Source organism: Mirounga angustirostris, unplaced genomic scaffold (genome assembly GCF_029215605.1).
Source record: "Mirounga angustirostris isolate CCGP_5_RB_7025 unplaced genomic scaffold, mMirAng1.0.hap1 SCAF_15, whole genome shotgun sequence".
NCBI classification, from domain to species: Eukaryota; Metazoa; Chordata; class Mammalia; order Carnivora; family Phocidae; genus Mirounga; species Mirounga angustirostris.
In genome coordinates, this window is record NW_026991723.1 from 82,652,022 (window position 1) to 82,670,841 (window position 18,820).

Sequence of the window (18,820 nt, forward strand, 5' to 3'; positions counted from 1 at the left end):
AATTCTCCAAACAATCTTGCATAGGAAGTATTGTTAGCCCATCTTTCAGGTAAGGAGAAATGCCTAGAATTAAATCTATGGTTTAAAAACCATCGTAACATGGTGATGATGCTTGGCCAGAAAACTGCAGGCCCTCTGGCTTCCCTCCTGGACTTCCAGGGAAAAAAAAGCTATTTGGGAGATGAATGGGACTGAAAGCATGACAAATCTGCCATATTTCACTGAGTCTAAGACGCAGATTTCTTCACACCATAACATCTCTGAAATCTGGATGTGTCTTACAACTGATGGAATCCAACTGTGATTGGCAGTACCCTTTCCCATTTCGTAATGGTACATCTATGACTGAATGGCAGCTTAGACTCAGTGAAACGTACCTTGTTTACAACCAAACCCATCATCGTATCCTCAAAATGCTACTTTTAATGACTATATAATATTCTAGCATATGGATATATTTCAATTTCTTTAACCAGTTTCCTGTTATGGATACTTAAGTCTGTTCCATGTTTTTACCATCATCAGTGCTCCTACCGGGAACACCTTTGCATTAAGTTTTCACTTGTTCTACTTATGGGCATCATCACTTTCTCCTTGGTCCAAATCTTGGCAGTTATTTTGACATCTCTTGCCCCTCGTCTCCCATATTTTGTATCTTCGCAGATTCATTTAGTCCTTTCTTCTTCATGGTACGTCTTCCTGGTGTCACCACCAGAGGGCTCTCTTCTGAGTGTCCTGGACAGTCCCCTGGTCTCTGCTTCCAACTCCCCTTTCAGTTCATCACTGTATCACTGGTCAAACATGACTTCAGTCTTACTGTATCTCTGCTCAAAAACTGACATTCCCTACAGGGTGAAGTTCACACTTCTAGCCTAGCATCCCAGGCTGTGTCAAATTTGGCTCCAAGCTCTCCTACCCTTTCCCTACCCAAACCCATGACCCCAGACAAAGTGGCCATGAGGGGTACTGCCTCCAAGCCTTTGCTCACTCAGTTAACTCCACACCCACCACATGAGGAATGCTCTGTCTTTTTCCAAACCTAAGCCATCAGACCCAGGTCAAGTTTCACCTTCCCTATGAAACATTTTATGGCTCATTTGATCCTTATAACCATCTGGAGATGTAGAATGATAGGTATTCTTAGCCTCATTTCACAGGTGAAGAAACTGAAGTTTAAAGAGATTAAGTGGCTTGTTCAAGGTCGCACAGCTTAGAAGCGCAGAGCACGGCTTTGAACTCCAGGGCTTCCGTGCTTAAACCCAATGACTTTTAGAGCCAAGAGCAAGTACAACCATAAACTTCTTCTGAGGAGTAACTTGTGCCCAGATCACATATCCAGCAATCCCCTACCAAGATTCAACAGTCTCTGGATTCGAGACGCATATATGACAATAATGAGATCATTTTAAGAGTGGAAATACCTCATGTCTTTCAGTTCCTAGCAATGCAAGGGAAGGACTGGGCCAGTTATCCCAGTCTCCTTTTAGAGATGGGAAGACAACAGTATTTTTCTTGAATTATACTAGCTCTCAAATTAGCACTAGACCTGACTGGTTTGGCTGGGCCCAAGGTCAGGACAAAGAATCAGGGCTGCCTCACTTGAAGATAAGCAGGACATGGGGAACTTGCTTTAATTAAGGGCTTTAGAGGACCTCAGGGAAGTAGTTCTAAGGAAGTAAAAAGAGAGTACATCCCTTCTGTTATGTGACCATGACATTGCCTGAAGCTGAGGCAGCTTAGAAAGTCAGGCCTAAGTGCTGGACGGGAGACAAGGAACAAGGAGGATGGTGGCATTAGTCTGCTGCTTCCTGAGCCCCCCACTTGGCAGAGAGTGTGCCCTGGGTGAAGGGAAAACAAGGTGTTTACTATTACTCTGGGTCTCATTTAGACACATGATGGAGTCATAGTAGCAAAAAAAAAAAAAAAAAATCTTAACAATGTAGAACTGTGGCTCATGGGGAAGCATAAGCAAGATTCACTGTCAGAGTTTGCACATGAAATGCACTGCCTGACATATAACTCAACTTTTGTCATTTAATATAATAAAAATGCTGTGGGTTAAAACCAGAAACAAACAGCCCTGGCCCATAGGCATGCGACCTATGCTGGTTCCTCACACCCACTGCAACCAGGCTGGACGTGGCTGCCGTCACCCACCGGCTCAGGATGAAGGGAGCTCTGTGCTCTTGAGAGAAAAGGGCAGTGGGCAAGGTCGCCCTCCAGCGTTCCCTCCTATACATGGTGACCCAGGCCCCCCAGGCCAAGTTCTCCATTCTCTGTGGCCAAGAGGCCAGGAGTAGGCGTTACCAGATGAAAGCTTCTCACTGAAGCCGGGAGAGTTGGTACTTTGTTTTTAGGGTTGATCTGATACCTTCGTATCTTCATATAACTTCCCACCTCACAGGGCAGGCAGGGGAATGGATGAGGCTACTGAGGCTCAGGAAGGCTGAAGGGCCACAGAGGGGGATAACATTATTCCCCAGTTCGTGGCACACCGTGTAGTCAATACACCAAGAGCACTTTGGGAGCACCTGAGCAGTGAATCCCCGGGACACCTTGCTTTCTCGAGTGTGGAGTAGAGGCCCCTTTGGAGGAAAAGGGCTTTGAGACACAGAGGGAAGGCATCGGCTTTCGGACTATTCAGCTCCTCCGCTGGTTAGCGAGTCATGTCTCTTCTGAGCCTCAGTTTCCCCATTTGTCAAGTGGAAAGGATCCTCAGAGAGCAGGCGTGTGAGAGGTCCGGGCACCGTCTTAACACGCAGCTGGCGCTACTGTCCAGGGAGGGGACGGGTCTTAACGTGCACTGGAACAGTGAGTGCTTCACACATAGCGGCATGGCCTCCTCACGCTAAGAGGAAGGGCAAAGGGAGGGCAGCGCCCTGGCCCCTCACAACACAGATGCACAACCCCTTCTGGGTGAATTCAACCACCAGATGAAGACCTGATTTCCTGTGACCCCTGAGGCACATTTCTCAGCCGGACCAAACAACTTATAAATGCCAAGAAGCTACTCACCGGCTCAATTTTCAGAGCATTTCGGTAGCTGCCGAAGAAAGCAGCCTGGGCCTTGAGGAAGGCCCTGGCCACACCGTCTCCAGTAGTTGTGGACACCTTCTTTAGCCGGTTCTTCAGGGAAGAGATCTGGTGACAGAGAGAAAGGAGACACGGGGTGAGGGCAGGGTGGGCGGATGACTGGCTAAGCCCCTACATACGGAGCTCTAGAAATTCCCTGGAAGGGGGATGGATTTAATACCTCAGCTTCTGGAGAACAAAACTGCATTCAGTATTAGGACAGGTTTCTGAAACTGAACAGAGTGTATTGAATAAGAGCAAACACAAAGCTACTTTCTGAGTAGTTTCAGTGTGCCAGGTATGTGCGTTCACATACATTTTCTAATTTAATTCTTTCCACAATCTTGCAAGGAAGGGATCGGCGTTCCTGTCTTACAAGGGTGAAACAATCCCAGAGAGAGGAACAAACCCAAGAAGTGGCCAGTTGGAACATGAATTGAAAGTCTTATAATCTAAGCCCAGACAACACAAATTTTTTTAGTTCCAATTCTACTCCCTTTTCAAATTACTTAAAAATATTGGAAATGAATGGCTTATTTATAACATATATACCTCACACCTCATACTCTAGTTATACATTAAATATATAAACACATGTGATATAGATTTATTGAATATATTATAAATTAAATGTTTATTAAATATAAGGTAAACAGATGTATAAATATATATTCTTATATCCTTCATTCTCTAAAGGAATCGTGGCAGTTTATAGAAATGTACTCAAGAGATTTAGAAAAATAGGCAAGAAAGCCATGGCACTGGGAAAAGCAGCCAGAAATATTTCGTGTATCAACGTAAGCTATAAGGTCTTACATGGTGGCTACAACTGGCCTGCAAATTTGATTTAAGAGCCTGCTAGTGGTCAAAGCAAAAAGAGAAATTCAAGTTGTGAGGTTCTTTGGGTCCATGTAGTACAAACAAGCCACTTGCACAAATGAAAACACATTTTCCTAAAAGTGAGCCTCAGAGAGATTTCTCCTATGAATCCTCAGCGCAGGAAATCCGCACGTGGGACATGATGGCTCTTGCCCTCAACATCAGAGACAACGTCAAGCTTCCTGGTCCATTTCTAACATGCTTTTCATTCATCTCAGGATGCGCACTGCGCAACTTCTGGGCACACCATTCACACTGTGTTTGTTCCACGTGAAAAGTACCCCTGGGACCTGGCAATGTGGTAGCCTCGAGTCAGTGGTGATCCAACGATGAGCAAAACCAGACCTGGGCCCTGCCCACGTGAAGCTTACATTCCGGTGAGGAAAATATCAAATGATTGTGACATATAGCCACTGTGATGAGTCTACGCTAGAGCTCACTGAGGAAGTCAACAAGGCTTCCTGGAGGGAATCAGGCTTGAAAGGAAATCTGGAGGATGAGTCGAAGTAGAACCTGGCAAAGAGGGGAAGGAACAGTGTCCCAGGCTCAGGGAAAAAAGCCTGTGGTGAGAAGGAGTTCAGAGAATAGAAAGGACTATGGCTCCAGGGGAGGGAATGATGGAGAACATGGCCTGAAACGAAGCTAGCGGCAAAGGCAGGGGTCAGAAGTGCTGTGAGTACGGTCACGAGTTTTTTCCCCTTCGTCTTAGGGAAAATGTAAACCAAACAACTGTTTTTAAGCATGCAGGAGCATATCAAGAGCACATTTCAGGAATCTGTATGGGCTTTGATATAAGATTATCTGATGGCCTAACATTATTGAAGGATAAAATAGAAAAATTAGATTCAGGTGGCCCATGAATCACCTACAAAACTTTTTGAGCCAGAGAGGGAGAACACAGAGGGAGAGTGAGAGGGAGAAGCAGACTCCCTGCTGAGCAGAGAGCCTGACACAGGGCTCAATCCCAGCACCACGAGATCATGACCTGAGCCGAAGCCAGCCGCCCAACCGACTGAGCCACCCAGGCGCCGACCACCTACAAAATTTTAATATGAATGATGATCCTTTTTCTGGGCATAGGCTCCACAGTTTTCCTCAGATCCGTAAAGGTACCCGTGAAACTAAAAATATTAAGGATCGCTGGTCTGGGATAGATTACATAGACTTTAAAAATGCTTCTTGGGGGCACCGGGGTGGCTCAGTCAGTTGAGTGTCTGACTCTTGGTTTCAGCTCAGGTCGTGATCTCTTGGGTCATGAGATCGAGCCCTGTGTCAGGCTCTGCTTTAAGAGTCTCCCTCTGCCCCTCCTGCTCGCATATGCTCTCTCAAATCAATCAATCTTAAAAACAAAATAGAAATGCTCCATGGATTTTATTTAATAAGCTTCTGATAAGGGGTTTTTATTTTTTATTTTAAAAATTTTATTTATTTGAGAGAGAGAGAGCACGAGCAGGGAGGAAGGGCAGAAGGAGAGGGAGAAGCAGACTCTCCGCTAAGCAGAGAGCCCGATGCAGGACTCGATCCCAGGACCCCAGGATCAGGACCTAAGCCAAAGGTAGATGCTTAACTTACTGAGCCATCCGGGCACCCCAGGGATTTTTAAATAGCTTATTAAGATATATTTTATATACCATAAAATTCACTCATTTGAAATATATAGTTTAGTGGTTTTTAGCATAATGACAAGGTTGTAGAACTATTATCCAACCCCTAAATATTTTTTTCTCCCCAAAAAGAAACCCATCTTACTGTCAATTACTTCTCATTCCCCACCAATCTTCCTCCCCTCCTCCTGCACCCTGTCCTACATAACCATTAATCCACCTTCTGTCTCTATGGTTTACCTGTTTTGGGCATTTCATATAAATGGAATCATACAATAAGAGCTCTTATTGTATGCACAATGCTGCACTTCAGGTGAGCCTCTCCTAATGGCCTCATTATCATTTTACACAAAGAAGTCGTTGCTGATTGTAACTGAGCAAATATGAGTGTGTGCCTGCCTGCCCGCCCCAGCTGGTTTGAAACCAGCCAAGTGGTCCTGGGCTCTTGAGTGGCTTCTTCCACTTAGCATAATGCTCCTTATAAACGAGGTTACTCCATGTTGTGGTGCTTATCAGTCCTTCATTCTTTTTCACAGCTGAATAATATTCCACTGTATGGCTATAGCACATCTTATTTACCCTCCATGGTTATCTAGTTGACAGGCGTCTGGGTTGTTTCCACATTGGGGCTATTATGAATAATGCTGCTATGAACATTCATGTAGAAACTTCTATGTGGAGACAGCAGAGATTTTGAGGCCAGAAACTGAACGGTGAAAATCCTGTTGCTGGAGCTTATAAAGATAAGCTGGAAGGACACGTGAAGTCGTGGGGCACAATGCTGGGCACCTAGTAAGTCACCACGGAGTGTTTACTGAGTAGAGAGAACACTTCCTGTGCTGTTGCTAAGGGGCTGTGCTATAACGTGAACTGAGTGAGGGTAGGGCTAAGGCTGATGTCCTTCTCTGGGATGTCAGAAGTGATGGGAATACGCAGAGAGGGGGCGGCTACCCTCTCTGGGCTTGGAGGTGGGCCAAGGAAAACCACCTTGCTCTGGAAGTGGTGGGTGTCAGTACCCCATTGACCATGACTTCCCCACTCAGGGACACGTGGCCCTGACACAGTGCCACCATGGTGAGAGCCCACGAAGAGCATGCAGGCCACTCAGTACCCGGGCAGACTCTGCCATGGACTTGCAACTTGAAATAGCAACGTGAAAACAAAACAGAACATGCTTTATTAAAATGTGAAAAATATTGCCCACTTCCCACCCTCTGAAGAATAGAAATCCTGCCTCTCCCAGGGACGAGGGTGACATTTCCATCCTTGGAACTGGTGCAAGCCGCTGTCACTCTTCTAGATCCTCAAAGGCCTTGGGCCACCTGTGCTGCAGATGATTCCTCACTTAACCTTCCCTGGCCTTTCCCTTTCATTCGGGAGGTGTTTAATTACCTTGGATTCACAACGCTGCACTTCAGGTGAGCTTCTCCTAATGGCCTCATTATCATTTTACACAAAGAAGTCGTTGCTGATTGTAACTGAGCAAATATGAGTGTGTGCCTTCCTGCCTGCCCCAGCTGGTTTGAAACCAGCCAAGTGGTCCTGGGCTCTTGGTGCCCCTGTGACCACTTAGGCCAAGACTTCTGAAGACCTCTCCTCACCCTGCAACATGGAGAAGCTTTTGTCAGCACTTCAAACTTTGAAACCTCAAGTATATGCGCATCTGATAACTGGCGATAGAATTTTGTCCTTTAAATAAAAGTGAGGGACGAAAATCGGAGGCTTAAAATAAACCACAGTCATACATCTAAAACTGAACTTGCCAGGAGTACTCATGGGGGTCCTGGTCAAATCATTAACATTGGGGTTCATCACGCATAATGTGGGGGCGACGGAAATGCTGATGAGGATGACTTCCTCCTTTAATGAGGTATCAGGAGGAAGACAGAAAACAAAGGAAAGAGGATGCTACACTGAATGCACCAGCCTCTCCTGAACGCTCCCCCCCTCCTCCTCTGTGTCCCATCTTGGCCATTGCAGCATCACCCAGCTCATCTCCTAGGCCAGAATCGGAGGTCAGATTCCATAACCCTCCTTCCCTACCCACCACCATTCTCCATATCTTATCAGCACCACCCCAAATAGGTCTCAAATCCACCCTCTCCTCTCAGTGCCTGGCGCTGTGCCATGTAGCTCCATCCCTCCTCTCTGGCCCAGATTGGTGGAGTAGCTTCCCAGATAGGCTATCTTCAGTGTCCCCTCAGTGCCGCCCACCCATAGCTGTTCCAGGAAGCTCAGAAACACATGAATCTGGTCATTTCAATCCCTCCATCAAAATCCTTCAATGCCCCCACCCTTGGCCATTACCACCTGCAGAAAAACATCCCAACTTCTCAGAGCAGTCGGCGATGCTCTGCTCACCTGGCCTCACTGCCCTCAACCCCACATAACGTATGTTGGACTGATAGCGAATTACTATTTAGAAGCATACACTATTCTCCAGCCCATACACAGGCCGGAAACTCACACAGCCTTGTCTCTTGTCCCTTCCTGTTCTATTTGTGGAAGATCTATTCACCCTTTGAAAGACCATCCAAGTGCCCATCAATGGGGGGCAATTAAGTCAATTATACCACATCCTCAGAATGAAATATTGCATAGCTGCTAAAAAGTATCTGACAGTACTTGAACTGACATGAAAAGATGTCCATTAAATACTGCCAAATGGGAGGAAAAATGCAAGTTGCAGAACTATACAGCATGAATCATTTAAAAACATATATATATATTTATATATGTAGTAAAAATCTAAAATGTCATGGATCAAACTTTAACCATGAAGGGATGCTTTCACTTTCTATTTTACGCACTTTTGTTTTGATTATCCTTTATTAAAAAGCATATGTTCCTTTTATGATAAAGATTTTAAATGAGGTATTTTTCCTTAATAGTCAAATTAAAGATTACCTTGGGTTAAGGGAAAGAGGGAATCCAGATGTCCCCTCATCTACCAAGCCTTCCCGACCCCTAAGGCAGGGTTAATGACACCCTGTTGGGGTGCTTGGACTGCTTAGGTGAGTCTTTGGCGAGCTGCTACAGCTACCACCTCTCCTGCTAGCCTGAGTTCCCAGAAGGGCCAGCAGGGCCTGGCTGGTGTAACCATTCAGCATTTGCTGCTAAATGAAAGAATGGGCGAGTGAGTGTTTTGATATTCTGAGAGGCATTTCCAGTGGTTGAGCCTCACTGCTTGGAGGAAAGTCTAGGATCACATTCTTTAGGGACTGATCATTAGAAGAATCTGGTCTCTGTTGGGAAGGATCGGTGGGGGGAGGGGGGGCGGAGGGCCTGTAGTAAGAGAAACTGATACTCATCCGTTCCCCTTCTGCAGAAAGCCACCACTTAGATGCAACCAAAACTGCAAGGAAAACAAACCTCTCCGTGAAAGCAGACACACCTAGTCCAGTCTTAACACTGCAAACGTAACACGTGCAATAACAAAAGCAGTATTCCCTACCCCACGTTCCTGCTGTACCTCCTCACTGAAGGTCTCTTGACTTCACCTGCTTCTCTGTCCACATGCACTCCTCAGGCAGCAGAGGGTAGAGACTGGATCACTTAAATCTAGGATTGGACACCTGGCCCTCTTACTTTCTTAACCTTTCTGAGCTTCCGTTTCCTTTGCTATAAAATGAGATATCTGCAACATCCGTTCGTTGTGAGGATTAAACACAATGGATGACCAGCGCCCGGCTAGCTCAGTCGGTAGAGCATGAGACTCTTAAATACAATGAATGTAAAATGGATGGTGGAGGCAGCGAACTGCCTCCATTCTTTGGCGTTCACGTTTCCTCTTGTCCTTAGACTCCTGCAGCCATCCTTTTTTAAAAAATTTTTTTATTCTTATATTATCCCCATACATTACATCGTTAGTTTTAGATTTAGTGTTCCATGATTCATTGTTTGTGCATAACACCCAGTGCTCCATGCAGAATGTGCCCTCCTCAATACCCATCACCAGGCTAACCCATCCTCCCAACCCCTCCCCTCTAGAGCCCTCAGTTTGTTTTTCAGAGTCCATCGTCTCTCATGGTTCATCTACCCCTCCGATTTCCCCCCCCTTCATTCTTCCCCTCCTGCTACCTTCTCCTTTTTTTTTTTTCTCTTAACATATATTGCATTATTTGTTTCAGAGGTACAGATCTGAGATTCAACAGTCTTGCACAATTCACAGCGCTTACCAGAGCACATACCCTCCCCAGTGTCTATCACCCAGTCACCCCATCCCTCCCACCCCACCCCCCACTCCAGCAACCCTTAGTTGGTTTCCTGCGATTAAGAATTCCTCATATCAGTAAGGTCATATGATACATGTCTTTCTCTGTTTGACTTATTTCGCTCAACATAATACCCTCCAGTTCCATCCACGTCGCTGCAACCATCTTTCAACTGGTGGCTCTTCTATTTTCATCCGTCTTTTGCATGAACTTGTCTTTCTAAAACAAGAGGTTGCATCCTATTACTCCAGTCCTCCAAAACTTTCAGGGGCTCTGTAGTGCTAACATGATAAAGTCCAAATTCCTTAGCAAAATATTCCAGGCTCGATTCAAGCTCCATTTCCAACGTTGTCCTCTACTGAGTTTCAGAGGCCTCCAAACCATCCCTAAAAGCCTGGAATGTTGTTTACCCCTCCCCCCCACATTCTTGAACAAAATCCTTCTATCAAAAAAAAAAAAAAAAAAAAGCCAAAAGCCTTTTTCTGTGATGCCCTCTGTCAGAACAAATAGCACTTTCTCAGGGCACATTAGCTTATTCCTTTCATTGATGCCTAATCTTTGCAGGCCCCATGCTGGAAAGGTGCTAGGAACAGCCGCGGATGACCAGGACCCAGCACAGGAGAGCTTGCAGTCAGGCTCCCCCAAGACCAGCCACAAGGTAGTTCGTTACTACTTTGAAAGGAACTCTCAGGTGGTATGTATCACCATCCTAGTATTTATTTTTAATTTTTTTTTTTTAAAGATTTTATTTATTTTTTTGACAGAGAGAGACACAGTCAGAGAGGGAACACAAGCAGGGGGAGTGGGAGAGGGAGAAGCAGGCTTCCCGCGGAGCAAGGAGCCCGATGCGGGACTCGATCCCAGGACCCTGGGATCATGACCTGAGCCGAAGGCAGACACTTAACCGACTGAGCCACTCAGGCGCCCCACCATCCTAGTATTTAGCTTTTTGTATAACTAGTTTTTACGTATCTTCCCCCCCACACACGAGAATGAAGATAAACTATTTGTGCTCAATAAATATAGGTTTCTTTATTACTTGGTTGCAACTTGTGGAGGGTGCGGGGGAAGGTGGAGAGAAAGATGGCCCACTATTTACCTATCCACCTGACAGGAAAAGATGTCCACAAAATACTGCCAGACGGGGGCAAAAATGCAAGTTGCTGAGCAATACATACCGCATGAATCATTTAAAAAAACCACATATCTATATAAGTTTATACGTGAACTAAAAATCTAAAAAGCCATGGATCAAGCATGAAAAGCACAGACCCTGCAGGGATGCTTTCACTTTCTGTTTTGTGCCCTTCTGATTGCTAGGATCTTTGTGCAGCCTCCCCACTGCTTGGACGAAAGAGACTAAAGTCCTAGCCTGGCCTGCAAGGCCCCGAGTGACCGGCCTCAGCTTCCTTCAGATTCGAGGCCCTGCATCCCCTCCACGGCGTCAGCCACGCTATCTGGGCCCCAGTCACACTGGCCTCTCTCGCACCCCAAGACCTTTGGTAGGCCTACTCCTCTGGAGCGCTCCCAGCACCATCACCCCCTTGCCCACAACCCAGTGCCGTCCATAATTTATCACCTGTGTCGTCTGCTGTCAGCTGCAAGTGAGGGCTGGAAATGTGCCTTGTGTGACTGAGGAACCGAATGTTTTATTTTATGTTATTCCATCTTAATCAACTAAAATTTAAACAGCCACATGTGAATAGTGGCTACCATACTGGACAATGACTACTCACTCTTCAGGTCTCGGCTCAAACAGAATCACTTCCTGGGCCTGACCCCTCAGAATAGACCAAGGTTCCCTGTCATAAACTCTCCTGGTACCTCTCCTTCAGAGACACAGAGCAAATGTAATGGTGCCTGTCGCAACAATCCCGTAAATGTGTCTTTTCTATTACACTGTATGTTCTAGGAAGGCAGGAACTAGGACCATCCTCAGTGCTGGCAAAACACCTCAAGCAGAGAGTTCTTTTAACAGTCTGACTCAAGTTAGACTGTTCAGGGGGCCCCACTTCTTGCATTAACTGCTCAGTGTCGAAATGAAGTTAAAAGATTTGTTGTTTTGACCAATAGAACACCCAGCAGCAGCTGGGAGGAGGCAAGAGAATCACACTTTCTTTCCCCCTTAAAAAATGGCCTGTAAGGACTAAGGCAGTGATTCTTCCTTTCCTGAATAAGCTAGATATCAAGGCTTTGTTATAAGATCTCCTGGGGAATGTCTGGGTCTGGAGAGGGGAGAACAAACTATTGCCTTGTTTTCCCATTTCCAGGGACACACAGACACTGACTCCCTCTGCTACTTTCACACTGGCAGCGAAAAATGGCAGTGTATCTACCGATGCCTTAGTTCTTGCCTCCCATTTGAAGCAAAAAGTCTTGATATGTGAAGGCAATCCCACCCCACTGTCTTTCACAGTAACAGTTTCTGGGAAATCCAGGAATTCATTAGGAGAAAGGAGGAAGAATTAGTATTTATCACACAACCCCTCCCCCACCCCCGCCCCACACTGGGTACCAAACATCATGGCAGGTGTTTTCATACCCAGCTGTGTTAAAATTTCAGAACTGGGCTAGACAGGCATGATTATCCCCACTCTACAGATAGGGAAAGTGAGGCTCAGCCCCACGTCACACAGCTAGTACAGCGAAGGGCAGAGGCCAAAGTCAAGCCCAAGTCCGTCTTACCCCAAGGTCTGTGCTATTTCTTTGATTCTCACTGCTGCCAGGATTTCTTAAAACCAGCAAATTAGATCTGTCCTTGATACTGGTTTATTTCTTCCCCAACTTAATGTATCTCCATTATTGCTTCCTTTCATTCCTTGCTTTTCTGTTTCTTTCTTGAGAACATGGTTGTACCTTGACCTCAGTTGGCTTTAATTGCTTCTTCTGCATCCCATTTTCCCCTCAAAAATTCTGGTTCTCCATGGGGGAGTGGGGACTGTGCTAGTTATGTGGAGCTCCAAGCTGGAGCTGGCTCTGACCCTAGGGGCCCAGGTTTCTGCTCCCTCTGTCTCTCCTGACATCTCACTGGTTGAGCATTAAGTCAGAAAGTTAGAGGCAAGCCTTACAATCTAAGCAGCTTTTGTTGGACAAAAGGATCAATTTTCATTATGTGAATGGCTACTTCACTATATGCTATAATGGCTTTGTTGAGCATCTTAAGAACAAACTATCAAGTCCTTAGGATGACATTCTTGGGAATAAAAAAGTACAATTTTAAAACAAAAAGGCCCATTTCCACTATCTGCCAAACAAAGCTCAGGAGGAGTCTTGCACCCACTAAAGCACTCCAGCCCCTCCCCATGTGTTTAAAACAAGTACCTCGCATTTTAAACTGAAACACAGCAGCAACAACTTTTGTATTTTTCTACCTATTTGTAATACTCTTCTTCCTCCAAGCACTTTTTTTTTTTTGCCCAGAGGAAGTGAAATTGTCTTTGTTTTCCCTATAAAACAATTTAGCTTTAAAACACCACACATACACACACAAACACACACAAAATTAATGCAGCTGAAAATTCTGCCCAAGCTCAAGGAGGCTACAAGCAAGATCTGAGCTCAGAATAAATGTGTATTTATATTATTAGGTGGTCATTCAATAAAAGGATTATTTCTAACCAAATATGTGCATACATGTATGCCTATATACATACATACATATACATATATATATATATACATATATATATCCGGGGAGTATTTTCAAAGAAGGGTTTTCTCCCCCATACTTCTGGCAGTTCAGGTTTAAAGGTCAGATTTAAACTATCACCATGTTTCACAATGCAATCTGTGCAGTGCCGCGTAATGAAATGGTTCAGTAAAGGTGCTCGTGGAAATTCTTTTAATTAGGTCTAAGGCTTTTCAGTTGTCAACATGAATAAACCAAGAACCATTCTCTTGCAAACACAAGGCACAAAATACAAATGTAAGTTACCTTTGAAAAAAAACAGATATGCACTTGCAAGAGGGAAGTTATACGTGTTTTGTTTTGTTTTTTTTACAACATATCTCCGCCAATTTTTTTTTTTTTAATGCCAACATCTTTCAACAACAAAATGGACTGCAAATCAAAAATAAAAGGGGTTGGTCTATTTCTAATGAACCAGGACACTAATGCCTGGTTCTAATGAAAAGTATTTGCAGAAAGACTAAAGTTAACCGTAACCAAAAATGTTTATCAAGAGATTAATGACTTTCTTCATGGGCAAAAGCCACCTATCTATTTAACTATAATTAATTCTATAGATCGGTGGTATTTCAGTCAGAATGTGAATGTCCCAGAATGACTCCTGCAAATTGAATGATATCTATTAAAAATGCACCAAAATGCACTTTTGCCCTCAGCAGCACTATCTGAGACCTAAAAGATGAGCTTATCACAGCAGGAACATCATCAAGACTCCGGCTTTTCAAAGCAATGTTGACAAACTAAACTACTCAGATTTGGAATTTTTAGCCATCAGCTCAAAGCTAAATCTAGGGATTGAAACTCGCAAAATGAAAACTGTAAGAACGCGGTAGGTTGCTTGGGGCTGTTGGATTACATTCACACCGAGCTCTGATAGAAAAAGCAAAACTAAATAAACAACTCCAAATATCACCAGCAGCTCAGATTTAGATGGATAGAGAGGTGTTGGCTAAAGCCAACTGGCCTTAGACTTCACGTGGAATGGGGCCGCTCGTAATATACATATGGAATGGATCAGTGTTATCAACCAACCAACGGATGAATGTATGTCTAGCGAACCCTGAGCATGAAAGTACAACACCCAAAAGTACGCTGATTTTTAGTCTGGGTTCAACTTCTGCCTCAGAGGCTGGCTATTTGCTGGAGGCCTCTAGGCAAGCTACTTAACCTCTTCTCTTCATCCATAAAAAAGGGGGAAAGTACCCCCACCTCCAAGACATTTGTTTCAGAATTGTTATGTAGATTAAATGTCAAGACTTTCAAAGCCTCTAGCACAGTGCCTGGCACATAGTAGGAGCCTAATAGATGGTGACTATTCTTCCACACAACTCAACTCCAAAGCCAAAACCACCCTAGCCATTATTGTAGCATAAAAAAGAATAATGGACTCACAATTAACATTTTCTAGGGCATCAATTACTGAAATGTCACTCATTATGCTAAGCCTGGTGGGTTTATTTAGTGACCCAAACTCGGTGTGTATTTGGGAGTTAATGAAGTGCGTGGTGTTTACAAAGATAAGAGCGGGATTTGTCTCAGCAACAATCCTGGGCTGAATGGATATAGATTTCCATGCTTAGGGATGCAGCCAGGCTGGATCCATGGTGGATCACATGGATACATCCGCACAGAGTGAGATATCTCCCAATGGGATCTGGGCATCTCTACCTCCTCGAGGGAGAAAAAAACAGGAAGGGGGGGGGTGGGAAGTGTGTATAATAGATGTGTTTCACAGTGTCCCTGCTGTGATGAACAACTTGATCCACTTACAGTTCCAAACACATGATGCATAAAAGAGCTGACAGAAATTCAATTCTTGCAAAGAAAAGCATCTGCTCTCTAGTGGGAACGGCCAAATATTAAGCAGTTTTAAGGCAGGGCAAAGACCTAGAGGAGCACACATCATTATCTAGATAGCCAGAGTAAAGAAATGCAGAGGATTACAAGCGGACGAACGAAAAAGTAGCCGAGATTCCAAGCATTAATTACCCGGAGTGAAATGATTCAAGTTAAATCTTTGTTACGACAAATATTAAACCCAGCTGTGTTTACGTAGCAGTTGTGAAAAAGAAGAAAAAAAGAAATCCGTGTACAGTATCTGTGAGCTCTGCCAGTTAATTGAATTCGCTGGCAGCATTTCCTCCACCACGAGCCAAACATCCTCAAAGATAAAATGTAGCTTTTAAAGAGACCTGGGGAAACGGAATCAAGAAACTTCAACCAATAAAACACAACTCTTTACTGGTATAAAAGTAAAGTAAAATTCAGTAATGAAAGGAAGGAAGTCTCTTAAACATTTACTGCATTCCAAAGCTTGGAGCTGCGGTTTATTGCTGAGGTCTCTTCTGATGTCCCACAGTGCTCCTGCTCCAGCATCTTTAATGAAGTCCCATAAACTCCCATAAAATACTTGATTGTTGACAAATCATATACACACACTCAGGGCAAGGCCCCACTGGATCACGATGCTCCTTCTCTCTCTCTGCATCAAATTTACAAGTTATGGAGTGGACACTATCATGGAGAGTGGCCAACACAGAACAGAGACCTACAGACAATTACTTAAAAGCATGAGGGATGAGTGACTGGTGACAGGTAGACACCTGAAGACCTACAAACCATGAAGCCCAAAGCCAAAACATTCCAGTGTTTCAGATGAGACGAGGAAAGATGATTTTTCCATCATAAAACTGGTAATAGTCATATTATGGAAAATTTGGAAAATAGGAGAAAAAATGCTAACCCTTGACGTTACTATCTTAATACACTACTGTTGGCAATTTGGAAGGTATTTTAAAAATCTTTTACTTCTGGGTATCTGGCTGTTTTTCTTCCTTATTCTCATGGTGGATATATCACTTAATATTCTGCTTTCTTCACTAAATTGTATCTTTGGCATTTCCTGTGTTGCCCATAATCTTCATAACCATCATTTTTAATGACTGTAGGGTACATGCCACTGAATAGCAATAGGTTAGATTACCTTAATTACTCCCCTTAATTTTGGATATTAAGGTTGCTTCCAACTTCAGCTAACATTAACATAAACAATGCTATTTGGTTAGGTGACTTTCTCCATTTAGAAGTATTTGCCAGAAAGAAAAAACCTTAAAGTCAAATTACTCGGTCAAAAAAGAATACACTTTAATGTCCCATTACATATATCCTCATATAAGAAAGTGTATTATAAAAGAGCACCACTCAGGCTATAGAAAGCATGAAGTAAAAAGTAAGCGGACAGTAAAGGCTTCCACATATATGTGCATACACAAAAGCCTGCAAATTCCAGGCCAACGAATATTAAAAAGGACTCTAACTGAGCCATGGGAAATCTTGTTCTCCAGTAATAAAATGTGGTATGTCCACATCACTGGAAGCCTGGAAGAGTTTGAACTCCCTTTTATCAAGCTTTTTAAAAGCCCTACAATCTATGTACTGGCTAAGCAGCTTACATTTAATACTCATTCTTTTTTATATAAAGATTTTTTTTTATTTGCTTGACAGAGAGAGACACAGCGAGAGAGGGAACACAAGCAGAGGGAGCAGGAGAGAGAGAAGCAGGCTCCCCACAGAGCAGGGAGCCAGATGCGGGGCTCGATCCCAGGAACCTGGGATCACGACCTGAGCCGAAAGCAGACGCTTAACCATCTGAGCCACCCAGGTGCCCTGGTACTCTTTTTTTTTTTTTTTTAACAATTTATTTATTTATTTATTTATTATAATAATTTTTTTTAAGGAGGAGTAGAAGCAGAGAGGGAGGGAGAGAGAGAGAGAATCTCAAGCAGGCTCCATGCCCAACACGGAGCCTGATGCAAAGTTTGATCTCACGACCCTGAGATCATGAGCTGAGCTGAAATCAAGAGTAGGATGCTTAATCGACTGAGCCACCCAGGTGCCCCTACACTTAATACTCTTGAAGGAACAAGAGATGTTATTTAAAATTTAGGGAAGAAATAGGTGAAGAGTGCTTAGTTAAAAGGCTGTGGAGGGAGGGGACATTATGTTTTTGTTCTCTGCACCCTGGTGGCCTTGAGATAAACATGAAGTCTATAAGCAGGCATGGAGATCAATAAGAAATGGACTATTCTTGCAACATTCCTCCTCCAAAATCCACAGCTGGGGAACAATACAATATTGTCAGTAAGAAATGTTGTATCTGGGGACGCCTGGGTGGCTCAGTCGTTAAGCATCTGCCTTCGGCTCAGGTCATGATCCCAGTGTCCTGGGATCGAGTCCCACATCGGGCTCCCTGCTCCACGGGGAGCCTGCAAAAAAAAAAAAAAAGAAAAAGAAAAAGAAAAAAGAAATGTTATATCTGTAAGTCTCATGGAACCCAACAAAATACAACAGTATTAGCCTTGTCCATCTGTCTAGGTACCTAGTAGAAAGCCAGAACCACCCTATGTCTAAAGTTACCCCTTTACCCATGTTCATAAATCACATGAAAATCAACAGTGCTATTCTGAAAGCTACTCAATATTGGAGGCTCCTTTTTAAAATTCATTTCCAAGTCCTCTTCTTTTTAAAAATTACCTTGAGTCATAACGGATATATGACAGAATGCATACAAAACACAGTTTGAGGAGTTTTGACAAATGTATGCCACCTGTGTGACCACCACCACAATCAAGAAACAGAATGCTTCTTTCACCCCAAAATGTTCCTTGGTGCCCCTGTCAGTCAGTCCCCGTCCTCCCCATTCCAGCCCAAGGAAACTGCTGATCTGCCTTCATCCACCACAGAACAGCTTTCTCTCTTCTAGAATCTTACATAAATGAAATCATATAGTATATTCTCTTATGTCTGGCTTCTTTTGCTCAGTGTGAGATAGTTCAGATTCACCCATGTTGTTGAACAGATCAATTGTTTCTTTCTATTGCTGAGTAGTATTCCTTTGTTTATACATTCACCAGTTGAAGGACACTTGGGTTATTTCCAGTTTTTGGTGATTATGAAAAAAGCTGCTTAAAGACATTTACATACATGTATTTGTGTGCACGTAAGTTTTAATTTTCTTGGGTGAATACCCAGGAGTGAAATACTTTGTCAGAGAGTAAACATAGGTTTAAGATACACATTTATAAGAAATGCAGTCATTTTATTTTGGTCATACCAGTGGGTATATGGCGGTATGCTCATTGTGTTACTAATCTGCTCCTTCAAGGGTTGTGTGCACTGGCCATTTGAATATCTTTTACCGCTAAGTGTCTCTTCAATCTTTCGCTACTTTTTAATCGGACTGTCTCCTTATTATTGAGTTTGAGGGTTCTTTGTATATTCTGGGAAAAAACCCTTTTTCATATATACGTATGGAGAATATTTCAGTCTATGGCTTGCTTCTTCATTTTTTCAATGGTGCCTTT

The 18,820-nt window shown here is 43.7% G+C and overlaps 1 protein-coding gene across 20 annotated transcripts in view; it reads right to left on the reverse strand.

Moving 5' to 3' along the window:
- The window catches only part of DENND1A (DENN domain containing 1A), a 501,269-nt gene that overhangs the window by 149,359 nt on the left and 333,090 nt on the right, over positions 1–18,820 (reverse strand). For all 20 annotated transcript variants that reach the window (XM_054509412.2, XM_064579581.1, XM_045883119.3 and 17 more), the window contains one exon: positions 3,016–3,141. In XM_054509412.2, coding sequence (XP_054365387.1) covers positions 3,016–3,141 — 126 coding nt within the window. The remainder of the gene's footprint in view (positions 1–3,015; positions 3,142–18,820) is intronic.